Source organism: Amphiprion ocellaris, chromosome 10, assembly GCF_022539595.1.
Source record: "Amphiprion ocellaris isolate individual 3 ecotype Okinawa chromosome 10, ASM2253959v1, whole genome shotgun sequence".
In the NCBI taxonomy this organism is placed as follows: domain Eukaryota; kingdom Metazoa; phylum Chordata; class Actinopteri; family Pomacentridae; genus Amphiprion; species Amphiprion ocellaris.
This window is the reverse complement of record NC_072775.1, coordinates 13,140,774-13,166,977: the sequence shown is the minus strand read 5'-3', so window position 1 is coordinate 13,166,977 and position 26,204 is coordinate 13,140,774. Positions and strand designations below refer to the sequence as shown.

Here is a 26,204-nt window from a genome sequence, read left to right as displayed (position 1 = left end):
TTTTTTGGTCCAAGCTGAATCAAATCGTTTCTCTACAGGAGTTTTTCCACCTCACACCACAGGGAAGGTTTTGCATAGGGTCGTTCAGTTCTGACTGAGGCAAAGTAAATGTGCACGCACACCTACATACACACGCACATCTGTGCACCAGACTGCCCAACCTTCACATTCCTGCACTTGGACAGTCTGGAATCCACTGCTCTTAAATGGAAATATGACCTGAGGTACCTTTAAAAAAAAAAAAAAAAAAACTAAACAAAGAAGTTGAAGGTTGCAATTTCCTGCCTTGCAAATGTACTCACACACACACACACACAAAACATAACACAAAGCAGCAAATTTAAGTCATAAAACTATATTTATAAATAAAAAGACATTTTTCCTTAATAAAAGAGTAGTGTGAAAGACATGGTAAGAAATTTTTTCCACTATACATCATCACAAGACAGTCTGAAAATTCTCTGGTTAGATGAAAATGTAGTTCTGTAGCATAAAAACGACTCTCAAAGCTGGACGCTCATGTTAAGCATTGAAAATGAAACTAGTTGTGACCAACTACATATAATAAAACAAATGCATTCTTACAGTAAGAAGGACTGCAATTTCTCTTGCACTACATACAAATCTTTCCATTTCTCGCTCTCTTAAGTCAAGCAAATATTTTAAACGTTTGAATTAGGTTAACAGTTAGTGTTCATCTCAGCTTTCTTTCAGGGTTTTTTTTCTTGTTAGAGGTCAGCAAGTGGGGACTGAAAGAAAAGAAGGAGGGAAGAGGCTTCATTCTCTCTCAGTTTTGACATGGACAGGAATGGGGGAGGACAGAGAATGTTAGATAAAGAAGGCAGAGTAGAGGAGGGAAGAGTGAAGAGAAGAACAAATGAAAAACATCCATGTGGAAAAGCGCTGAGTCATCTTCCCCAGCTGACCACTTCCACTGCCTCCCTCCTTTCTCCTGCTCTTTGTCCTCACACTAACTCTTCCCCACTGTGGAGCAGAATTGGAGAAAGGCGCTTTGGTTCCATCTTGAGCAAGGGGGGTTTTCTTCATTGAAGAAAGTATGGCCACTACTACTAGGAAGAAAAGCACAAGAGTGGAGGAACTTTTTTCTCTCAGCATACACAGCAGGGTTGATTCCATTTCTGCTTTTTGAGAAAAGTGAATCAAGGCCTTGGGTTACAGCTTTTGCAATCTTCCCTCCCCATCGTCCTGTCATGCCGTCAATTCTCAGAGACATGAGAACGCTCGATCTGCTACTTAGTTACCGACCTACAACCTGCGTCACATCACATCAACAAAGAACTCTCCTGCATTGCCCACCGCCATGCGGAGAGACTGGCGCGAGGCAGTGAGCTCAGGCGGCACCGAGGTGAGCTCTCTGCCTGGTGGGGCACCAGGTGCAGTTGTAGCCAGATGTGGGGGCTGAGGGGGCAGGCCAGGGGGGCCATAAACAAGGCCAGGCCCGAAGGCTATCGAGTGGGAGTTGGCACTGCGGTGGCTGACAGAGCTACGGATGCTTCGTTCACTAGGGGGAGCCATGGAGCGCTCACTTGGAGCTCGGTGGCTCCTGACCTCAGACTCGCTGCCACTGCCGCCGGACTTCCGACCCTCGTTCTTGCTGCAGTTAGAACCACTGCTTCCTGTGAACAGAGTAAGACAGACCATATTTATCATCAAAGTGCGATATACAAACACATACATGCTTGCATTAAATATAAAAGACCTAAATGAGCCAATCACTCCCATCTGGGTGCCAGTGACATGACGCAGGCAGCACTGACCCAGTTAGTGGGAGACTCTCAGGAGAGCTGCATGACTAATGCAGACATGGTCACGAAGCATTCACTGCCTTTCACAGGCCAAAGAGCTTAGCTGTTACCAAAGGCAATTATAGCTTTAATTTTATTACCACACACAGCCTGCTTGTTTTTATGGTAAATTCTTCAGGCTGACTAATTTAAAACCATAACAGTTTATATCAAATCAAATCAAATCAAACTTATATGATTAAAAGATCCCTGTGAGGACTGTTTGTTCCAATGCATAGCATCAAATCCAGACAGTTTAAAACATTCCCATCAATTTAGTTTTTCTGTGACTATTAGAGACAGAGATGTGTGGTGTTAGCCTAGTGTAGTCAAACACTTGAAGCATAGGGGAACATCTAGCATACATCAAAAGTGATAAAAACACGCCTTACAAAGCCCCAAGCTGTGTTACTTACATGCTGTATCTTGTTAGCTTGTAAACTATTCAACAGTACTTTTAAATTACAGTACAGTGCCACCACAGAATGAGGACAGGACATCTGACATGTTGTGTGTTAGTGGGCCCAGCTGTTATTGGTCAGTAAATATCCCCACTGTGTAAGAAAACTGCTTCTAAAACCACAATGTCTGTTTTTCTATTTCTGCACATGTTAAATACACGCAGACCAGTATGTAAATAAGGCAACTTTGGTGTTGATGGAAACAATATTTTTTTTCATGCTTGACAGAGGCAGACTGTGTTCTCTGAGTCTTTGAAGTAAACTAATCAAAACATGCACTGACTCTAAGAGTGTATTCAAAGTGCAGAGAAAATATTTATGGTCTTCTTGTATCGTATAAAATTCAAAACACGGCAAAAATGTTGTGCTATTTCCTTAAAATTCCTAACTGCAAAGTGACACCTGACCCAAAATCTCTGTCTGTATACTTGGAAAGGTTTGTAGTTGGCTCCTTCACATGAAATGCAGTGTTAGCTAGCATTAAATACTGCTATTAACAACGGTTGGCTGTTTCAAGTGTTATAGTAAAGACATGTTTAGGAAAACCTGTGTTTGCAAATACTATTTAATATACTGTTGTGTCTGCTGCACAACAGATAAATGGAATGTGTAGTCTTTGCAGATCTTTACCATGAAAACATCTTATCAAATTCTGTTGTTACTGACATGAATTCAAGTCACAACAGTCTCCCTTTTAATAGGCTACATTAAAGGGCTTTGATAGTCAAAAGATAAGATTCTGGATGCATTATTCCCATATTAATATGGCAACAGTTTTCATCTTTCACTGTTAATGTTTTTGTGATCAGCACACACATTATAGAGAAACTACACTCACCACTGTGCTGGCTTCCTGCACTGCCAGCGCCTGGTCCCCCATGGAAGGGCTGCGGCAGGTCATACGGGTGTGGAATAGGGAACTGGTAGGGCAGGGCCATGGGCCAGGGGGCTGCCCCGGGGTGAGGCAGAGGGGGGAGAGTGTCTTGATCTGAGGCACCCCCACTGGAACCATCATGATCATGGAGAGACAAGTGGGTCATATCTGACAGGAAACAGAACGAGAAAACAAGTTTAGAGTTTGCATGTGAAAATATCTCCTACTTCACACTACAAGTTGACTTGACCCACAAAAACTCCACCAACTTTGAAGAAACTCACTGCCACAGAGGTCTCCAAAGATGTAGTAGCACTGTTCAGAGAAGGTGATCTTGTTGACTGTATGTCTGATGTAGCCAGCCTTTAGCAGGTTGCTGGCATATTTACGGGCCTCACGGCGATCTGAGAATCCTTCCACGTGATGGAAGAGCCAGTCCACCACGTCAGAACCTAATGCACACATTTGAGAAGAAAACTCATATAAGCCATTATATTCCATAACTTTTCCTGGACTATTTTATACCATATTATAGATGACTATTTGAATATTGTGTACTTAGACTTATCACTGATTTGAAGTCATCAGAGCACTGTTTTTATCAATGCGCAACTTGGAACAATAAAGGCAAACTGCATTTATAGATTACTGGGGTTTAAATATTTGCACTAGGGTACTAAAATGTTTGAACTTTGTCTAATTTAGCCGATTACAAATTCTGAAGGGATCCAAAGGGATTTAGACATCCCTTCAGCCACATCAATGAATCGCTGAAAAACCAAAATCTACAAATGGAACCGAACAAATAAGAAAAGACAGATGTGAGCATGCATTCTGATGTGGAATATAACAAATGCTGGACCATGCAGTGTGCTTTGAGAGGCGTACCAATAAAGGCGTTAGCGATGGTTATCTTGAGCCACATCCTGTCTCGCACCTCCAGTCCTGACTCTGGGCAGGCCATGGCCTTAGCAACTGTTGCCATGTCGCTGTGGATTGAGAGGTGGAAGTCATCAAATCCTAGGGAAGATCAGAGGACACGTGCAAGTTATCACATCTTCTTGTAAAAGATTTAACATTGAGGTTAAAGGGACAAAGATGTTAATCTCCATCGTGTATGAAAGTGCTGCATTCTGTTTTGTTTGTTAAACATTTGAAGAACAGCTGAGTGATGTTATCTGGACAACTACTGGCCTATTTTGGATTTGCCTCAAATAATATTTGGTTTCCTGTGGTCTGGACTGTAATTTTACCCGTTATGTCTTGAGAATGAATCAGGACTGGATTTGGCTGGATCTTTGTTTGAACTGGATAGCAAATGAGATGGTCCTGACAAAGCCCTGAGAAACTGAATTAAATGTCCTGCCTTTAACACTATTACCACTTCCATATCATTTTAAATTAGTTTTTAATGTTTTTTTCCCAGAAATGACTGAGACTATAACATGTACACACCAGATATTCCATAGACATTACTTTTTCACATTAAAAACTTGCTAACAAGCAGAAGAAGATAGCTATCATCAACCTAAACGTGAAATAGTTTAACCGGGTTGGGCTGCACCTCAATCTACACTTATTTTGGAGAACTTATGCAAAACCAAAACCAAACTTGGCCACTATTCTTTTACATATCTGATTTTTTTTTCTCCTTTTAAACTTTTTTACATGGCTTATCACATAGGACTGTATAAAAATGTATTTTTTGTCTGAAATGGAAAATCTCAAAATGTGAGTCATATCATAAGTTGGCTGAAAAATATCCTGAGGGAGGAAAGACCTTTCTCCAAAGATGAAGCAAAAACCTCAGTCGTTCCAAAGATTACAGGGAAGATGAAAGCTGTGAGTTATGGCTCAGTCTGGACAAGAGTTACTGAGCAGATGGAAGCTGTGAGGCTAAACACAGTAAAAGCTGGAACAGAGAGTAGTCGCAGGAATGCAGTGAAAGGGCAGGGCCACACTTGACGCAGCGATTTACTAACACTCCACAAGAAGATAGTGATATGACTGCTTTTTGGAGGTCAGTGGGTGGAAGTTCTCAACAGCAAGTTGAATGTTCAGAAAATGAAATCCCGAAATATAACCAAACCTGCAGTACTTTATTCCTCATATCATAACTGTGTGAATAGTCAAATGTATCTATCAGAAGCTTTAACAAGTAATAAACAAGAAAACAGAGCAACAGACAAAGAAAGTACAAAGACGTAAATTGTGAATTCAAACAGGATAACATGTCAGCGTAAAGACTGTGCAGAAGTGAGACGAGAAAACGAACAGAAAAACTGTGAGAGATAAGATATGATGAAAGCTGCTTTTAATAAAAGTCCCCTGATAACAAGTCACAACAGGCAGATGCAAGGAGCAGTGTGACTCACGTTCAGTCTCAGGGATAGAGCTGCTGATGGAAGAGCTGGTGGAGGTGACAGTGCTCATGGAAGGGCTCATGCCATATGGAGGGTAAACTCCGGTCATGGCTGCCGTGTGGGACACCCATGCAGCTGGATCAATGGGCCGGATTGGCTCACCTGGCAAATGAAACGCAGGGAGGGCAGTGGGAGCTGGTAAGCTTATTGCAAAAATCCTAACACGTGTCTTTGAATATATGTTGTTGATATGTGGGGAAAAAACAGGAATGAAAAACAAGTACTCACTTCTGGGCAGAGCAAAGCAGCTCCGGGGGTTTGGATCCCAGCACTTTGCAACAGTCAGAGTAATGGGGCTGGTAAGAAGCACACATACAGTTAATACTGATGCAGAATTCACAGAGTAACTCATGATACTACTGCGGACGATAACATCAGTATCATGATTTTGCAACACTGCATGACTTTTATCTAAGGTGCAGTTCATCATGTGATCGGTGTAACTGAATGAGTAAAAATACCCTTAAAAAGACAATAAAGCAGGAATTATGTATTAACTTACTGCAGTTTGGTGTCAGTGTGTGTGTGTATTATCATTATATTCCAGTTTTAATGCTGTCAATTTAATCATTTTGGTCTCTTTGCTTTCCGTTGCTGTTCATCATTTTCCCCCTGTAAGTTTCTTGTTCTTCAACATAGTTTTTTTGACATTTGTTCCTTTTACCCTCATTCAATTGATAAGTTCCACCACCAAAAGTCATGATGTTGTGACTCCATTAAGGTAGTCTGGCGTCAGAGTTTTATTAAAAATACTGATATCTGGCACTGGTGCACTGATAATATATGATAATAATAGTTAACACTGATCTAAAACACACAGAATAGTATCAGCTTCAAGGAGAATTCTATTATAGTCTTGTTTTACACTCGTGTTTTATGACTGCAACTAAGGAAGGTGTGTGCCACTTACCCTGGCTTGTGCACAATGTCTCTCAGTACTCGGACAGCATCATCATTGCTCATGTTCTCGAAGTTGATGTCGTTCACCTGAATTGATAAAATGACAGAAGTATTACAATGCCTCAGACTGTGGACATATGCTTGACAGAGATGATAATGAATGATGAGCCCAACGACAAATTATATTCCAATATAAAGAGGTATAAAACTTTGACAGCCTCACAACCATTCCAATAAATCCTGCTTCACAAAACCATTAACTGGCCTTGTAGTGTTTCAACATGAGAAGCCACAGTAGAACTTGATAATTCAGTTTAAGCACTTCCTGACTGAAATAACATGGCAGCAAAGGGTGCAGGTGTAAGCAGTGTGAATAGGAAAAGACTGCAGAAAGCCTGGCACTGGCGCACGTGCCCATCTGGAGAAAAAAACTCATCTCACATTACCAAGTTCTTTCACCCACTGGAAGAGTTGGTGTCAAATGCAAACACAACATGCACCTCTGACACACACACACTTTCCCGATCCAAGCCCCAGGTATGCACCAGCACACATTTTTTCAGGTCTGTGTGCGTCTCTCTCTCCCCTCCTTGACACACAAACAGACACATACCTGCAACAACATGTCCCCAGGCTCTATGCGTCCATCTGCAGCCACAGCTCCTCCCTTCATGATAGAGCCGATGTAGATTCCTCCATCTCCCCTCTCATTACTCTGCCCCACAATACTGATGCCCAAGAAGTTGTACTTCTCTGTGACGTGGAGAGGAACAGAGGAAATATATTCAGAAGTGAAGTGAAGCAGCAGTGACGTAAGGAAAGACAGAATGGATGATCATGACATGCATCAGTTTGAACAAATCAGTGATATTTAGGTGTTGTTAAAATAATTACTAGCTCCAATAGCTCAGTGTGTGACTTCAGTCTGAAAGCATAAAGTTCTGTTTATCCCAACATTTTATTTCATTGTGTAACTACCACATGAACATGTTACTTACCCATGTTAAGAGTGACGGTGATAATGTTCAGGGACATGGTGGAGTCTGTGATGCTGCTAAATGATGAAGACTGGAGTAAAGAATGATGGAAATTGGGAGGGAAGCAAAGAATTATCAGAATCAAAAGTCACAAACTGGAAGACAATTTTAATAAATAAAGCTTTAGCCAATTTACTGTCCTTTACATCTACGAGTACAGAACCTCACCCTGTCCATATTGGAAGCTTTAGGTTTCCGTCGGCGACGGCGGTGTCGTCTCATTAGACGAGAAGAGCTCTGCTCAGTGGAGCTACTAAACCTGGAGAGGAGAGGTGCTTGTTAAAATAATACACATGCAAACACTGTAACCAAGAGCAAATAACAAAAAGGTTTTGCTGTATAAATATTTAAAGAAATTATACTCTATCTAAATTCAGTTATCATAAAAAACATTTCTAAACCTAAACAAACCGTAAAAAAGCCCCAAAAACTCACAAATAATAATGTGAATAAAAACAACTGGTGCTGCTTTAACTTGTAAAAGGGTAAAGTATAAACCTTTCTGTGGCCTACTAAAAGGAAAGACATCTAAACATAGGCTGCATTCCAAATCACATACTTGTTTTTTAACTTCAAGCATGTACTACAACTGCCCTCATTAAATACGTACTGTTTCATGCAAATTATAAAATTCCACATCATCATATTTTGCAACATTGAGCAACTCTCACAGCCTGTGGTGTGAAATGAGGTGGCCAGAAAAGCATGCTGGCTTTCATACTGCAGAATCTACCCGGTCGTAGCAGGAAATCCTGGGATTTTCTGCATACTACATTTGACATACTAAACATTTCTTCATCTGGCATACTCTATAGTTTGGTAGTACGGATATCAAAACACACGCATAGTTTTCAAAACAGAAGTGATGTTTGCCAACAGTCAGGAGCAGCTTTAAAAGATTGTCTGACAGCATCCCACCTGCCTCATTTGGAAACTATAATCTGGCTGACAAATCATCAGTTGGCGCCAGAAGCAAAAATCAATTTGTTTGTGTAGTTGAATAAACTAAGCTTTCATCCGGATCTATTAGAAATGCAACAACAGGATAAAACATCCTGTCAGATGGCTAAAGACTGAGACGAACAGTCTCTCAAGTGGATTGCTGAGATTTCCACTACTCCTAGAGGAGAACCCAGGGGGTTACCACAAACGTGCCCACACAACAGACCCTTTTCACAGCAGCAATTTTATTACGAACCAGTAGATAAACACTGGTGCAACTAATAAAATTAACGAAGGTTCTGGTTTAATTAGGAACAGAGCCATCATTAATGTGAATAGTAACGCCTGTGTTTACTATTTCATATTATGTGGAAAAAGGACTATATGACTGCACTAATCTCTGCCATAAACCAACTATTGTCATTCCAGACACATTCCTGAAGCCAAATGCCTTTTCTCATTGGGGACTATACTTAAGAACAAGCTGCAGAGCTATATACAACAACTGACCTGCTGGTTGCGTCATCATCCTCCGAATCGAAGCAGGAAGTGGACTCCAGCTCGCTGCTCATGAAGGACGAACAGCTGTCGTACTCGGGGCCTCCACGTCCCATTGGTCGAGATGAATAACCATTCTGTCTCCCACCTGCAGCCGGACAGCATTTGATTAAAATGACATATCAAAATCAAGTTGACGTATTAAAAAAAGATTAAAACTTAAGGTACAAAATACAACCAGAAATTTATATTAAAGTACAAACATACACAGTGGCTTTCTGTCTTTTTTATGCTTTGTCACTTCGTTTCAGACCAACTTCAGTCAAATCACAGCTGTCATGGGGTATTCATCAGAACAAGGATATCATGATGACAGCAGAGCACCAAATTTTATTCTATCTTCATGATGACACAGCTTTCCACTGCAGCGTGATTTTACTGTAACTCAAATCACGATTATCAAGCTCACCAAACTTACTGCATCTCTAAAGTCTCCGTGGGTACACTCACTGTTTATGAACAAAATAATTGTAATGAGTGAGTTGTGCAAATTATAGAAATTAAACTGACATGCACAACGCAAACCCAAACCAAGCACAACATCTTTCTTACCGTGGTCGTTGGCGTGTTTCCGTCGCGGTCTCTCCCTCTCTCTTCTTTGCGACACCATGGAGCCGGTCTCTGTGTCGTTGTCCAGACTGTCCCGACCGCTTGCTGCTTTCCCACTTCAGGCAGAGACACAGGAGGAAGAGGAAGTGTTAAGAAGAGACAAAATTCAATTTGCTGTTTCGTCTTTTGTTATTAAGAAGAACAGAAGGACTCATTCAAGCCAAACACAATGTTTACGTGGAATTCCCATGTTTCATAGTCACATATTACACAAAAGCTCTACTACCAAATACAATATTAAGTGACTTCTGAATATACTGACTGGTAGGAGGGAGGTCTTGAGTCTCCAATGCCCCCGGTCCTCTCCAAAGGTGGTGCTGGCTCCAAACTATCTGCCACTGAGCCTGTGTCTGTGTGGGCGCCATCTCCAGAGACCAACTGTCAACAGACAGTCAGGTCAGTCAGAGGGATGAGATAAACACTTAGAGAGAAGAATACACTACAAGACCACCACTGTGCTTCACAGCACCATAGTTGCACACTGGATGGCATGTCTCGTTTTACTCTTACTATATACAGGCTTGTCAGCATTAAAAACACCACTAGCTGCTTAATTCCTCAAAGTGTAATGTGGGATACAAAAATATACCAAACCTCTACTGTAAAGAACTGTCAACATGATAATCTTTTGCATCTTTTTTCCACACATTCCTCATTTCAGAACATATTTAGTTATTGAAAACTGTATATGATGCATATAGTTTTAAAAAATAATGAAAACAGAGGGATTTGAAGTCAAACTGTTCACAGGCCGCAGTCTTCCAAAGCTCTCTGGAACTGCAAGGCTGCCTCTTTGTAGTTGATTAAATGTTCTCGACTATCCACTAAATAAAGAATTGTAAATAAATAAAAGCAAAACTTAATCTGGCTTCTGCTATTTCCTACTGAGCAAGCCACGCTACACAAAGGCAGCTGTGAATTCAAAGAGCTGAGGAAAAAAAAGAGCCTGCGCCAAGACTTGTGGTTTGTCTACCTGACAGTGTTGCCTAAGTTACCAAAGTGTGGGAAAAAAATGGGCTCCAACAGACCATGACTAAGTTTTCGGGGGGAGGAAATTATATTGCTGGTAGATTTTACTCTGCCGCTTGCATTTTCACCTTCGTTCACTTATACGACATTCCAGAGTGCATTCATCTTGCTTGCTTAAGAATCTATATTTTTCATTCTACCATGGATCCTGACTCTTGGATGGCATCCAAATTACAAATGAAGCATGCATTTGCATGAAAAAACAAGTTTAAAAGCTAACATGAAATCATATGAAACTGTCCCCACTATTACCAGGCAACAAATGGTGAAGAATTAAATATTTGCTAGCTGTTGATGTCACTGCTAGGATATTTATGACTATTATTGAACAATATTTCGTGTAAAATGATTTGAAAAATGCAAACCAGTCCAAGTCATATGAATCTTGTAAGGGTAAAAAAATATGAGACAGTGGCAAAGTTCTCCCTGTACTAATCATGAGCCCCACAATTTCTTTTTGTTAATCCTTTTATTCAATTTATACCTAGTACTACTTCCATATTTTCCATTTACAAGGAGTCCAATTTGGTGCGCAGGAATTTATTTGATGTATCACATATGACATGTGATTGCTGAGTTTGTTGAGTTCATCAACAATAGGGTTTAAACACATACGTTAATATATAAAATTTCATCTGACAATAAAGCACAGCACAGCAGATTTGGTACACTGGTCTGTTGTGATAATGTGATTCGCAGCAGGCCTGGCCCGAGGACCCCAGAGAACAATCAATCAGACCACTGAAACAACAGATGAACAGCAGAGACAAACAAATGGACATACTGTAACCGAAAAAAACATTTCATTGTATGTGGAACATTTCAACAATCCCCAAGAGACAGACATATTCTCTCACACACACACACAAAGAGAGGAAATGACTTTTAAAAACAACCAACTAAACCTCCACACAGTCTAATGAAAATGACCACAACAAGGGAGCCATTAGGATGAGCATGCTGGATTATACACTCAAGCATCCAGTAACAACACTGTAACTCTAAAAAAAAGCCCTATAATTAAGATCACACTCTGCAAAGTTCACTAAAATACATCAGCTATTCACATCAACACACAGAATACTCTTTCTCTCAACTTTATTTTCGCCTCCTTGCAAGATTCGATCTTCTTGTTAGGTGACATGCAGTGAGGCCCTTTGTTATTGAATATTTTCCTCCTATCCTGTGATTTCACTTGCTCTTAATCCAATTCCAATGTCGAGAAGAGAGGAAGGGAGGCTGTACACGAGCACCAGATGTCTCTTGTGTTGTGGAGAGAGGAGAATTATTGCTTAGAGCCTTTTCAAAAAGATACATGTGTTGCATGTGGAGGACGATCTTGTGTGAGAACTGAAATGAAACTGCCGGGAAAAGTAATGAAGCTCATTTCCCTCAAAAGTCCTGAAACACACAAAGTGTTGGAAGGGTGCAGTTTGTGAATGTGCCTGTATTGCTCTGACGATCATTATGCGATAATGATATTATCACGCAGATACATAGAGCCTCTCCCTGGAGATGGAGGATGGCTGTGGTCAATGCCTAACAGATGGGAATCATTGTTACACGTGCATGCACACAGTTACCACACAAACACACAGACAGGCACGCAGCAAAAAAAAAAAATGACTCCAGAATGCATTTTAAACCTACCCATGACACCACACGTCCATTGAAGCAGGGCAGCTTTGCGTTGTCGTCAGATATTTCTTCTTTCACCACACTGTAAAGACAGTAAAGCTTTGTTTCAGTAAACTACTACCAATACAAAGACGCTCTCTGGGCAATAAAACATGAGGGTGAGATGGGCAATGCATCCATCAACCAAGATAGGCACTGACAACTGGGACAACCTAACTATACTAGTGGTACACACTGCCAGCCAGTGTTAGAGTGTTTTAGACATTATTAATGCCCAATGACACTGTTCAACAAACTATCAGGATATCAGGGGAAATGCCAACATCACTGTATGCCTGAGGCTGTCAACACAAACGAGGAAAACCAGTCAAGAGGGCAGCTCATTCAGGCATAACACATAAGCAGCCCCAAGGGCCTGTCAATACATCAAAGACTACAAAAAAATGTAACAAAAGGCATATAACTATGTGAATATCCAAACCAACCCTTCCAGCCAGTAAGGCTATGGTGGAGTGCAGAGGTCAGACCTCAATAACCTCTAGTCACACAGTAAACAGGACAACAAGAGCCTCAGACTACTGGTCAAGATGGTCTCAGAGGGAGAACAGTGATGGTCAGTGAGACTTTCTTGGTAAAAATGGGCTCCAGAACCAGTTATACAAGTTGCTCAATGTAACAGTAAAGGCTTCAATTGTTTATTTACAGAATATCCCTCCACTCTTCACCACATGAAAAGCCGTGGTCCTTCGGAAAACATCTCTTTCCCACTTGCAAAAGTCCTTAAGTTGTTGCCCCACCCTGGTTTAAGTTTAGCCAGAAACAACTTTGGAAACCTGGATCAAAAACCTAGTACATTTCCCCCTATTTTGTACTCTGAAGAAGGCACTGTCTGCAGGAACATAAAACGTCTACTTTTCGGGCCATGTTTTAACACAAAAGGACAGCTCATAAAGCTGCCAGAGTGATGAACAGGGCATTCCTGTGTCCAACTCTGCATTCCTCGGGCTAATAGACAACAACAGCAGGGGCCTGCTGCTGGACTCACTGACTACTGCCCGTACACATTCTGACATTAGCCTGCTAGCATAAGCTTTCCATACATTAGCCACAAACTGACAGTAGTAGCGTCAGTAACTAGTTTACTGCCGGTGTTATTAACTGCTTATGTTCTTGCTTCGTCTAATAAAAGTTAAAATGGCATGTGAGACTTTCTCTGGTGTTCGCGAAACGGACAAATACCAAACTTGGTCAGACAAATTCAAGGCACAAGACGCATAGCTAGCCACATAAGCAATGTAAACAAACGGGGTCGGGACGCTAAACAGACCTGCTAACGCGTCGCTAGCAGCTAACAAAGAAACAGCAAAGCAAGAAGCTAGCAAATGATCGACAGCCAGGAAACGCTAAAACTAATGACAAGCCGGCTGGAAGAGGTCACAATTAAGTTAATGTTAATGTAGCTGTAGGGAGGTTAAGAAAAGTCAGCGGTGTTATGTTGAATCCACGTTGAACACAATAAACCGTTTAACAGTTACCCGAAGTCATCGTCCATAGATTTGAAGAAGAATTTGTAATTTGGTTTCTTGAGGACATTTTTGAAGTCTGCCAGAGTGACTTTGTCCGCCGGTACCGACAGTTTCACCAGATACGGTGTCTCCTGGTCGTCGAGGTGGTAGATAATTTTGGTCTCCCCCATCTCGGACTGCGGCTAAGGCAAGGCAGGCTGGGTGCATCAAGCCGAGGGCCTGGCAGGCTCCCTCTCGGGCCCCGACTCCCCGTGGCGCTGGCTGCGGCCGTGCCGTAGTTCTCCCGGCTCTCTGGCTGACCGACTCGTCGCGTAGTCCTGGTTCTGTCTTTTCTACGCCAGCTCGCTAACGTCCCGCCTGCCTTTCTGTCTGAAAAAACACCTTGCTGCTCCACGAAGCGTCCGAGCACCGTCCGAAGACTGAGTCGCGCTAGTTTCCGCTCGTATTAAACTTACAGTGTGCCGCCGAAAGCTTCGAAATGAGTGGGGAAAAAAAGCAGTAAAAAGGCAGTAAAAATAAACAGTCTAGGAAGGGTCGGTTTTCCCTTCTCGCTAGCTGCCAAGCTCGGCACTTTGTTGCACACGAAACTGCACAAAATCCCCCGCGCCTGTCCCGGAGAGGCGCCATCTGCAGGAGAGGAGGAGAGTGGCAGCTTCTCGAAACAGCGCTGCATGGAGGCCGCAGAGGCGCTCACACCGCCGGGGCACCGGGCCCTGAGGCCGGAGGGGCCCCCGAGACTCATCCATAGCCTCTTTGGGCTCCACACTGTGAAGGTATATACATTTTGTTTGTTTTTACACTTTTTTGGGACATGTTTTTACATTTTTATTTTTGCTATATTCAATACTATAAGCATTTATATTTCTTATCTTAAAAGAGAAAGTATCTATTTATATATGTGCATTGTGTGCTGCTTTTTTGTACTTTTCCTGCTGTCTTAGCTGCTCTAACACTGCAAATTTCCCTGCTGTGATATCAATAAAGGTCTATCTATCTATCTATCTATCTATCTATCTATCTATCTATCTATCTATCTATCTATCTATCTATCTATTTCAACAACTTGCTCCTTTGCCTGCCATTTTTGAGTCAAAAGCAAACTGGTTCTTAGGAGGCAACTAAACAGCAGCACTGACCTAGCACCAAACTAACACCTTCTTTCTTTTTGATGGAAAAGGGGTATAGAGGACAGAACGTAGAATATATTAAAATTTAAGATGCTGGAATCTGAAAATTTGGACTTGTTTTTCATAAAACTACTAATTTTCAAAATAGATGGATATTAATTTAATAATTGACAACTACTCCATTAACATATAGTTGCAGCTTTACTGTCTATATTCCCAAATCGACCATACTTCCCTTCAGACTTTTCATACTGTACATGTGTTCTTTATCAGGCTCTGTTTTTCATTATGCAGTGGCTTGGGGATATTTTCACATTCAATTTTTTATTTTTTTTAATAAAATAATCACCTTTTTAATATAATGCTTAATTCTATTCTACTTTTGTGAAAAATAGAAATCAGTAGAAAGTTAAGTACAGATGACATTTCAGTCAAATATGAATATGTACAGCAACCAAAATTTATTGGACTGAGGGAACTTCATTCGCCATTACAGACAATACAAAGCAAAGCGTAAATAACAGATCACCCAGTGGACAGGTAGTCAGCCATTCTTAAATGATCAATAAATGATGTACAAAATGAAGAAGTTGAAATAGATCCGATCCGTCTGCATTTCTTCTTAGAATAAAACATTACTGATATCATCATCTTCTACTTTAAACCCTGACACTGCAGGAGGTGAACGTGACAATATAATATTTTTACGTACAAATACAAAAAAGGGGGGAAAGGGAGTTTGGTCTCTTTCTTTCTCTTAAATATGCTCTGAAGAGTGCTCAGGAGCAGACTGGTGGCAGGTTTCAATCATCTAGGAAGTCATCATCAAGGTTAACGTCTGTGGTGTCGATGTCATCCAGCTCCATGTTGTCCAGGTCCACCTCCAGCTCATCCAGAGTCTACAGAAACACAGACACACAAAGGAAAATTATTATTTTACTACTTGGACTTGTGCTACTCCACAAGTGTTATTTTAGTTACATGTCAAAGTAGCTCAAATTTAATGCAATCCCCAAAAAATATTAAATCACTCAAAGATTAGAAAATAACAATATTTCTCACTAAAGGAAAAATTACAGGAAGCCTTGCCTTATCTTTCTCTGACTGTGAGAATGTAGGGACTTCCTCTTCCTCCTCTTCTTCTTTTTCCACAGCTGTAGGAGCAGCAGGTTCAGGCTGCAAAGGCGTCACAGCAGCAACAGGAGCTGACTCCACTGAGGTGGACTCTTCACTGTCTGGTGTCTGCTGGAAAAAGGAGAGTCAAATAATGAACGTTAGAGACTTTTACTTTTCTTCTGCAAAATCCTAGTTCTACACAATATAGAAGGTGGAGAACGATGCATGTGAATGTGAGTGTGGACAAACCTTGGAGACCATAGGAATGAAGGTTCCTTTGGGCTCATATCCCTGGGCCTCCTCGAGAATATTCCTGTCTTCATTGGGCTGAAAAATGACAGACATACATTCAGAAATACTGCTGCGCTAAAATTTAGCATGGGTCATTTACCTTAAGATTACTCTTAAAGTCATTTGCCTCCTCACTTTAGCAACGAGTTGTAAAACTTACTGTAACAAGTGGGTAGTCTTTAGCAGGCCTGGAGGTGCCCAAGCAGGACTCTCTCAGGTAATGTTCAGCTGCAAAGGCTTCTCTCAGCCCAGGGAACAGATTCTCATACTCTGTAGGGTCTGCTAGGGATTCAGCTGCCTGTAATGAAGATGTGTTAGAATAAGTCATGATCAAGAAGAAATAGAGACATTTAGATTCTCTCTATTCTTGTTGTAAATTCAGACCTCTCAAAAGCTCAATAATTTAATGTAAAATAGCTACTATTTCCCACCTTGACTGATGTTGCAATGTTATTAAAAAATGTAATGATATAGCTGACCTTCTGGTTGACCTTGGCCAGGTTCTCCCTCCACAATTTGACCACACGGGACACCTGACTGGGCAGGTAGGTGCGGGCCAGGAAGGCAGCTTCAGGTAGTCTGTTCGTCCTGATTAGAAGCTCCAAACATTGATCTAGTCTGTGGAGAGAAGTCAGTATCAACAACCATTACACTGGTAGCCACGTTTGATATGAGCAGCACATATTGTATTTATTCACTGACTTCTCCACAAATCTCACATGTCTTATACTCACTTCCCCTGCAGGAAGTAGGTCATGAAGGCCACATTGTTCTTGCCGTCCCTTTCTGCCCCCTCTGCCAGCTTGCCCACCATGGTGGCGTTACCAGAGGCGGTGGCAAGGAGGAGCAGGCCACCGTAATCCTGGGCATGGTGCAGGCACTCTTGGGCCAGGCCAAACTGGCACTTACTGATAGCCAGCTCTGCTAGCTGCTTCCACTTCTGCTCCGACTGCACAGGTCAGAATAACAAATATTAGAAACTGTGTGAACTGGCTGGCAATGATTTTATATGGGGAAAAAACGCGGCAGGATATGGAATTTGTCTCAGTTTTAAAAGCCAACTAGATTACCTCTGCTTCCACAGCCAGCTGGTAGGCAATCTTCAACTCTCCCAGCTGCAAGGCCAACTCAAACCTGTGCTCTGGGTCTGTGGATACTGCCAGCGCCTGCTGCTTGAAACCCTGAGGACACAAAGAAGGAAACCCATCAGCATGCTACAAACACAAAGCCGTCTTCACTCTGGAATAAAAAAACCCAATTCAAAACATATATTATCAGTCAAAATAATATCACTATGACATTAGCACAAATTCTGGTGATGGGTTTCAGTTTCAAGCCTAATCTTACTATCTGCCTCTTTTCTTTTCTGAAGCTGAAATAAATTGATGGTCTATAATTTAAAATGAATTTCAAATCATTGTCCTTACCTGTTTCTCCAGAAAATGTGCCACTCTGGTCCTCTGCTCTTTAGGAATAGTAGGTAGCACCTTGTCAGCCATTCCAAAGTCTCTCCTCATTACAGCAGTCTGGTACTCCAGGACGGAGACCAGCAGGGAGTAGCTGACAATGTTGAGCTCCTTGTCTCCCAGGTACAGACGATCATCTTTGGGTATGTAACCCAGTAGGTACATGGTCCTGCAGGGAGAGAAAACAGTAGCTGTCAAAGACAATGTTTACAGCTTAGTTGTTTTTTCTAAATCTGCCATGCAATAGTTAGACATTTATTGTGACAGCAAACCAATTTAATTCTGTATTCTTACCTGTCCAAGTGTGCAATAGTGACAATCTCTCCTCCTACATAGTAGTTGAGTCTGTTTACAGAGCTGGTGTAGATGAAGCAGTCTCCAACCCAGAGTCCAGTCTTCACAATCTCCTGGATCTCTCCCTGGACCTAAACAGGTGAAATTGGAATTAACGTTAATATTTTAATAAACGGTTTTAAAGTGAACAGTCACATATAAATAGGATTCATTAGTTCACACATAAAGTAGAGGTATTTCTAGCACTAATGTCATCATTAATTAACTTCTAACAAAGGATGTGCATGCATCCACATTCACATATGTACCTCAAAGGCATCTTCAATACCATCCTCTGTCACTCCTTCATTGTTCTCTTGGGAGGCAGCTACTTTTTCTGCCAGGTAACGCAGAATGAAGAAGGACTCCTCTGTAGCAATGCAAACCAATTCACCGGAATCTGACCAGAAGATCTGAACAAATATGGAACAGAAGAAGGAAGGGCAAATGAGACAACTAAAATAAGTAATATTAAAATTTCTGGACATCCTCTGGAAGACTTTAATATGCCATTTACACACAGTGCTGTTAAAGATGAGCATATAGAAGCACAAAGCAAATTTTCAGCAAAATCATTACCAACAGCTGTACAAAAATAAAAACATGGAGAACTCCCAAATTGACGAACATTACAATATGCTACATTTACAGTATAAAACGGGGGCCGAGAACCTAAAACAAAAATGTAACTCAGTCTTACATGCTTGGGTTGGATCTCAATGCGGCGGATTAGCTCTGTGTTTTCCCAGTCATAAAATGCCAGACCATTCACCGACCTCACACCAAGCAGGAAACCTCCGTATATTCCTGCAGAAAAGAAACACATTCAGTAATAGTGGAGACAGTATTCTTCAATCCACTTCCAAACCAAAAATCTATCAAACAGCAATTGTCTCATTACCTTCAGCTCCAAAGTCAGGCTTGAAAGATTTCTTTTCTTTGAAGTTTTTGAAGATTTTAACAATACTGTTGCTTTCTCTGATGGCATATCTGTTGAATGGAAGAGAAAAAAGCAAATGTACAAATCTCTCCTCTGGTACTCACGTGTGGCATCTCACCTAAATATCATTTTTGTACTTACTCAGAGGAGTCGTGTGCCCAGACAAACTCCTGCGCTGAGCCGAAGCTCTTGTTCCTCAAAGCCATAGCTGTATAGATGATATACTCTCCGTCTCCACACACCACAACAAACCTGGGACACACAAACATATACAAATTAGTGATAATGCTCCTCCAATAGGGATTTTATTGTAAATTCCTCACTACCCTGACTTCCTGAAACAAACAGTTCTGGTGCTGATGTCTACCTATTACTGAATAACAACTAAAAAGGCCTGGAATGAGCGTATGTGTACCTTCCGTTGGGGTTATGCTGGATGGTTTGAGGGTAAATCTCACAGCTGCCCATGTCTTTAACAGCCAGCGGCAGCCTCTCTCCATCCTTGATTTCAGCATCACCCATGGCCTTCAGGTTGGCCTGCTGTATTTCACTGTGTTTGGCCCAGATGATTTTGCCGTTGGTGTCCATAGACATGGCGGGCTCCTCTCGGCCCACCTACACAACAGAAGAAGACAGAGAATAAAGGTGGGCAGAGAAAGATGAGATGTTAGCTTTGAATATTTTATTACATCTATGGTAGATTTTATCTTAATTTCCTTTAGAAATAAAATAGCCACTTTGAGTTCTTCCCTGCAAAAGCATTTAGTTTAGTTGTATTGTACACAAAAGCAAACTGCTATAAATGAGTGCACTGCAAAAGTTCATAGCGAATTTCTGAAAAATCTAAATAAATTTTACCTTGATAATAATGCTTCCTTCATCATATCCTAGTGCCACATTGTTGGAGCCCCGGAGGCCGCACACGCACCACACTCGTTCCATACCGTAGTTCAGTGTGCTCTCCAGGCGGTATGTGCTTGAGTGCCAGATCCGTACCGTACCTACAGAGGTATAAAACAATGATCAATGAGGTCCCGATAGAGATACACTAGGGTTTTTTGTACAAAGAGGCGAGGAAGTGTGGGATTCCTGCTCACCGTCCTCTGATCCAGTGATGATGATGGGCAGCTCCGGGTGGAAACTGACACACGACACGTTCTGTGCATGGCCCTCCAGAGTCTGAACACAGGTTTTGTTCTACAACACACAGTGGCAGAGAGCCGATACATTTATGTGCGACACAATGCCTAAATATACTCACAGAAAAGATAGTAAAATGTAATGACGACCACATATGTTCTTTTCACAATTAATCTTTCCATTAAGCTCTAATGATGTTTTCTTATAAACATAATTTAACAAAAAGCTACCTGTCAACTAGGAATTAGCTTGTGCTCTGCCTATTAGTCATATTTTCTTCTGTGAGACACTTTTACATGAAGTAAGTGAATAACAGCAAAAACATAAAATAAAGTAGAGTTTTCTAACCTGGTAGTCCCAGATCTTGACTTGGCGGTCATCAGCCCCTGATATCAGGTAGGGCTTGTCACCTCCACTGTAGTAGTCAATGCAATTTACACCTTTCTCGTGACCCTCCAAAGTGAAATTGGGAGATGAAGATCCAAGCTGCCAAACCTGTGACAACCCCGAGAGGATGACAGAGAATCACTAAATGCAATTACATACATATTAGTAGGTACAAACTTAAACTGTAGTCAATAAAGAAGCTACAGTACTGCAGTCAGGTCTGGATGTTCCACAGTTGACATTTAATTCAGCCATGTTTCCACTAAACGTCCCACAAACTTTCAGCTTCAAGGACTTTTCCAGAAACTTTTCAAAGGGTTTCTGCAGCAGTTTGTTATCTGTGTTTAAACCCAGATATAAGGCCAAGCACAGATTAGACAAATTAGTCAGTCGACATTGTCAAAAAGAGACAGCTGTATTATTTCCAGCATATTTTTTTCATCCAACAATACTAAACAATAATTGTAGTTACAAAATAACTTCTCATTACAGCTCACCATCTTAAATTCCCATTGGATGTGCTTCCCTCCATAAATACTAAACTAAAATCCTGAACTTTTAGAAACTATTACCACTCCAGGGCAGAGACTTTTCAGGGGTAAAACGTTCTCCTTGAAACTGCATTTGGACCTTGGTTGCACCGGGTGAAACAAGTAAATCCAGTAAAAATCCTGCAGTGGAAACATGGCTTAAGCTCCAACACAAGTGACAACAGCAACATCAAGTGGTCCCTACCTTAATTGTCCTGTCCAGGGAGGCACTGGCAAACTGATTGTTATCCTTGGGGTTGATGACAATCTGCATAACGTAATGAGTGTGACCCTCAAACACCTGGCTGCACGACCACTTCTTGTCCCAGTCCCATAACTTGATCAACATATCATCTGCACAGACACAGAAACACAATCACACGTGTGCACATATAAATACACACAAACTGAGACAAATTAGAATTTTGTGATCAAAAAATTTGAAGAATGTAACTTTGCTAGCAGCGAGGAAATCTTAAGTTTACTAATGTACCGCTGCTGGTGAGAATATACGGCTGGGTTGGATGAACAGCAATACATCGGATGTAGTCAGAGTGGGCCTCAAACATGTGGACTCTCTCCAAGGTGTTGTAGTTGAACACACGAATCTGCATGTCATCCTGTGTTGAAGAATAAAAATTAATATGTGCTAAACAAATATTAGCTTAGTGCAGTCAGAGAAAGAAGATAACAAGACAATCAGACGTTAAGCCTAAATGCAAACACTGTGTTTTGAAGTTATCACTCAAGATTTTACTTCACATCAAAATGGTAACAATGGTCAAAACATTCAAAATGGGGTTACACTTCTACAAAGTTGAAGCTCCTTGTTACTAATTCAAAAAGCCTTTTGCATTTAAGAGCGAAACATAATCTATCTGTCAAAACACTAAGCAAGCGTTTATCTTACAGGCCATTAGTCAGCTGAATGTTTAGCTGTGGTGTGTTTATAGATTCAGTCAGAAACAGAGCATCAGATGAACGGTCTTTCAGAAATTCACAACTTCAGAGTGCTTAGAGCAAGTAGGATTTAGAGATTTGGAAGCTGCAGGTAAACTGTCTTGCTTTATTTTCAGTGGCAGTGGCAGAAGTAGTACTTCAAATTCTTTAGTAAAAATATTAACACCATACAGTAAAAACACTGTCAAGGAAAAAGTGAATGTGAAAGAGAGAGAATTATAAAAGAAAAGAAAATGAAGCAATGTCAAATCTGTTCTTAAAGAGTTTTGTTTTTTTCCCTTAAAATAATCCAAAAAGACCTCACAAAAGTACCATTTAAGGACTGGACTGATGAGCATCAGTGCCATTAAAGGCTTTTTTTTTTTTTTTTTTTTTTTTTTTAAAGTTTTGGCTATTGATGCTATAAATGACTAACTTTCAGAGTTAGGCTCCCAACGTGAACAAATAAATGTTACTTACTGCTCCTGTGATGACCCAGTTCTTCCTTGCCACAAACTTGGAAGCTCTGACAGGGAGGTCACACACTTCAAAAGTCTTGACCAGAGTCTGGGTGAAAAAAACACTGGGTTATAGTTTGCAATTCCATCACTAATATGGTTTTCCATATACTTTCTTTTACCAATCTTTTCATATTATGTAGCGTAACTTTGCACGAGTGTCCCTTTAACCTGTGTTCATACCTGTGTTTCGTGGTTCCAAACACAGACACTGCCGTTGTACAGGCTGGCCAGCATCCATGGCTCAGTTGGGTGAAGGTCCACACTCTTCACTCGGTCTGACCTGGCTGTCAGCCGCCGCTTGATGTCCAGCCTCAGAGGCTGAAAAGACAGAGGGCGTCAGTCTGTTTTAAAACCCTAAGTATAGGTGACTTTATATGAGCATTTAATTACTCGGTAAAAAAAAAAAAGACTGAAGCATCAAATTAAAGACCCGGAATAACAGGAGAGCTACGAAATGATACGAACAGTTAGCAGCTAACACCGAACCCAAAACATTTCTCTTAACCTCTCTAATCGCACACTTAAGCATCTTAAATTAAATTATTCGACAACTATCTCAGAACAGAGATACGCACATATGAAATAAGAAAACAAAGAAGGTTATAAATCCCAATAACCGTTAGCCACAAGCATTAATGCTAACACAAGCTAGTTAGCCGCTAAGCTATTTACAAGAGACTACTATTGACATTGTTTCATGGCTCTTTCTAAAACAAATCAAGCCATTCACGTAACATGTATGGAATTAAAACACGGCTAGACGTATTATAAATGTCTCTTACCATGTTTTATCCCCGTGTCGTCACAATAAAATATGACAAATGTGGTGTGAACAGTTGTAATCGGGGTCCAAATGTTGCGACTTCAATGAACGGTGCACTGACGTGGAACTTCCTCAAACCTCAATCTCGCGAGACTTGCGAGAACAGTGATGACGTGACAGGAAGGTCCGTCCGGCTGTTGCAGACAATGATATGCCACGGTGACAGAAAAACACCTCATCACACTGCTGTTATTCATGGTTACAGGACGAACTGGAATGACACGATGATTTCTGATTAGTAATTCAGGTTGTTCTGTAATTGTGTGGCATTAACTGGGTAAATATTACTAAAAATAGTAAATTTTACTTTAGTGGGAGGTCCAGTGCAACACATGATGCTCATGTTGATTTAACTCACTGTCAGACATTACAGCTGTAACTGAATGTTTTAAGAACTGCTATGTCCTTTCATTTGTTGTGGATGTGTGTTTGTTTTGCATACTTTCAAATTATAGTATTGTATGACATTTATGCTGTGACACTGGCCTGATTGCAAATATCCATTCAGTACAAGCATCTACTGTATGCAGATCATCAGAAACACATTAAAGTGATTCTAGTGAGTGAAGAGATTATTGTTTATGAACTGCCAGTTACTATACTTATGCTGCTCAGCAATTATGTTAATCTTTAACAAAAGAGCACTGTGTACACGGTGTGATGTACAAGATATATATTTATTCAGAAAGAAATATGTTGGTTGGAGTCATCTACTTTTTCACTGAATTTGTTTATTAGTTTTAGAAGCAGCGCAGGAAATCATGAATTTTGAATGAGCTATAGTTTGACTTATTCCCTTGAAACATGTACAGAGTCCAGAGGTACAATGTTTAAGGCAAAGATTAATCGATCCATATCCCCAGATGGTTGCAGGGAGGCTGAAGTAAATCCTAGCTGACTCGAGGCAAGAGGCAGGAGAAGCAAAAAACTACCACATTTTTCCAGCAGATGGCGGTTTAAGTATTGGTTTGGATGAACTGTTAAAACAACATGAAAATGATCCTCTACTCTCCCAGAAATCAATTCAGTATTTAGCGCATGTATAAATGTGTTTTCAAGCCTCCTCAGCTTTGAAACGAGCAGCCTGGGGAGATAAAGCTCAAAGAATCACTGACTTCTTTTAAAATCACTCCTTAAAACCCATTTTTACAGACTTGCTTTTATGTGATGCTGTATTTCTTTTCTCATCTTTTTATTGCTTATTAAGCTTTTATTGCTCATTAAGGTTTTACCAGTTTCGTTAGTATTTATTAATACTTGTTAATCTACCCCAATATACTTCACCTTGGCTATCCTGTTCATATGGTTGTTTTCATATGCATTTATTCTGTGTGTTTTGAAATTCTTTGATTCATTTATAATGCATGTTAATAACTTTGGGTTTCTTTCTAAACTATGGTTTGTGCTTTGTCCTCTTTCTCTCTCTGTACCTCTCTCGCTCTGGAGTTGCAAAGTTCTGATCTGTTCATTGTTCATGTCCTCTTGTTTATTATCTGTTTGTCTCTGCTTTCCTTGTTCTCTCTCCCCTTTACCCTCAGTCCAACTGGTCGATGAAGAAATGTTGTCCTCCTAAAGCCTGGCTCTGCTAGAAGTTTCTTCATGTTAAAAGGGAGTCGTTCGTCTCCACTGTCACCAATACGCTGCTTGTAGGAAATCCTGGGAGGATTTGTTGGATTTTCCTTATATAACTTTATGGGGATTTAACTTTATTTTTAAAATAGTCAGGTAATTTCTTAGAGAATGTAACACTGCATTTAATCAACCTTGACATTTAAGTCAATCAGGTTAATTTATACTACATATTATAGGTATTGGAGAATATTTTCCTTATATTTAGAGTATCTAAATCAATCAAAAACAGTACAGACAAGTTGAATAAAGTTCACACCAATTCCTAGGATAATTAAACTGATTGACTAAAACAGCTAAAAAGACAAGAGATGAGAAAAATAAAAGCACATTTGGGATAAAGCGTACAATAAAAGGGAGAGAGAAAGAAATTATAATTTAGTGAGTAAAATGCAGATGAGTTTGATTAAAGAACAACCATTTAAGAGAAGACTTTTTAACAAAACTCAAGCAGTGGAAAAAAGAACAGTCTGCAGCTTATTCCTAAAAATGGTTCCAGGAGAAGGTGGTTCCAGCAGCAAAATGACTCAACATCATTTCACTTTGTCTGGTCTGAACTCTGGTCACCACTAACTGACTTGTCCCTGCAGATCTTACAGACCTTTCAGGCTTCAGCAAACATATGTTTGATATATTTTGGTCCCAGGCCATTCAGAGACTTACAGACTACTATAAGTAGGGCTGCAAATTAAATTCTGTATTTAACTGGAAGTTAGTACAGGGATCTAAGAATCAAAGTGAAGCGTTCAGTCTTCTTGGTGTTTGTCAGTATTCCAGCAGCAGCATTTTGAATGTAATGGTCTGTTAGGAGTGAGGAGTGTGTCACAGTCGTCCACTCCTCAGGTAATAAAAGCATTAATGAGTTTTTCTAAATATTGTTGAGCATAAAGTTCCTCAGTTGGTTTATAAGATGCCAGAATGAAGATTTAATTGCAGCTTTAATTTGGCTGCAGAAATGTAGATTCTAATCAATGATCACAACCACATTCTTTTTAGTGACTTCAAGTCAAGGTAAGTATTGAGCATCAGTCTTCCGTCTTTATTGTCAAATGGAGTTATTTCAGTCTAGTGTTTTTTGTCAATAAATCAGGCATATTTTCATAAACAATATTGTACAATCCTCACCCTAATATTTAATTTAATCTGATAAATTTTTGTTT

At 40.5% G+C, this 26,204-nt stretch overlaps 2 protein-coding genes and 1 long non-coding RNA gene across 4 annotated transcripts; 1 reads left to right on the top strand and 2 right to left on the bottom strand.

The window, feature by feature from the left end:
- Positions 1–339: 339 nt before the first annotated feature.
- LOC111576801 (segment polarity protein dishevelled homolog DVL-3-like) lies at positions 340–14,415 on the bottom strand. Its single transcript, XM_023282688.2, has 15 exons — positions 13,812–14,415; positions 12,289–12,358; positions 9,872–9,987; positions 9,553–9,665; positions 8,953–9,088; positions 7,669–7,759; positions 7,462–7,531; positions 7,077–7,216; positions 6,474–6,550; positions 5,792–5,859; positions 5,516–5,665; positions 4,029–4,160; positions 3,425–3,592; positions 3,105–3,308; positions 340–1,637 (listed from the first exon to the last, which is right to left on the bottom strand). The coding sequence occupies exons 1-15, from the start codon at positions 13,970–13,972 to the stop codon at positions 1,279–1,281; spliced, it is 2,055 nt and encodes a 684-aa protein (XP_023138456.2). The 5' UTR covers positions 13,973–14,415; the 3' UTR covers positions 340–1,278.
- On the top strand, positions 5,561–9,208 carry LOC129349880 (uncharacterized). Its single transcript, XR_008603061.1, has 2 exons — positions 5,561–5,701; positions 8,872–9,208. It is a non-coding gene; the product is annotated as an uncharacterized LOC129349880 (long non-coding RNA).
- Positions 14,416–15,367: 952 nt separating the features above from the next.
- Positions 15,368–23,530, bottom strand: copb2 (COPI coat complex subunit beta 2). Of its 2 annotated transcripts, none has more exons than XM_023282680.3 (22): positions 23,375–23,530; positions 22,773–22,910; positions 22,552–22,638; positions 21,626–21,752; positions 21,338–21,486; positions 20,564–20,710; positions 20,173–20,272; positions 19,934–20,076; positions 19,491–19,690; positions 19,217–19,327; positions 19,037–19,125; positions 18,836–18,942; positions 18,405–18,548; positions 18,097–18,227; positions 17,764–17,971; positions 17,407–17,517; positions 17,071–17,285; positions 16,816–16,954; positions 16,497–16,634; positions 16,295–16,372; positions 16,019–16,174; positions 15,368–15,828 (listed from the first exon to the last, which is right to left on the bottom strand). In XM_023282680.3, the coding sequence occupies exons 1-22, from the start codon at positions 23,375–23,377 to the stop codon at positions 15,733–15,735; spliced, it is 2,817 nt and encodes a 938-aa protein (XP_023138448.1). In that variant the 5' UTR covers positions 23,378–23,530; the 3' UTR covers positions 15,368–15,732. The 2 variants fall into 2 exon arrangements, with proteins under 2 accessions (XP_023138448.1, XP_023138449.1); XM_023282681.3 differs by having other exon boundaries at positions 16,019–16,171.
- Between the last annotated feature and the right edge of the window lie 2,674 nt (positions 23,531–26,204).

Coding starts and splice junctions, on each gene's coding strand:
- LOC111576801 (XM_023282688.2), bottom strand. CDS start 13,972: ATGGGGGAGACCAAAATTATCTACCACCTCGACGACCAGGAGACACCG. Junction 7,532..7,668: donor AAGCTTCCAATATGGACAGG/GTGAGGTTCTGT, acceptor TCTTTACTCCAG/TCTTCATCATTTAGCAGCAT. Junction 4,161..5,515: donor CTCTATCCCTGAGACTGAAC/GTGAGTCACACT, acceptor GATCTTCCCTAG/GATTTGATGACTTCCACCTC.
- copb2 (XM_023282680.3), bottom strand. Junction 21,753..22,551: donor ACTGGGTCATCACAGGAGCA/GTAAGTAACATT, acceptor TCTTCAACACAG/GATGACATGCAGATTCGTGT. Junction 16,635..16,815: donor TGGCCAAGGTCAACCAGAAG/GTCAGCTATATC, acceptor TCTTCATTACAG/GCAGCTGAATCCCTAGCAGA.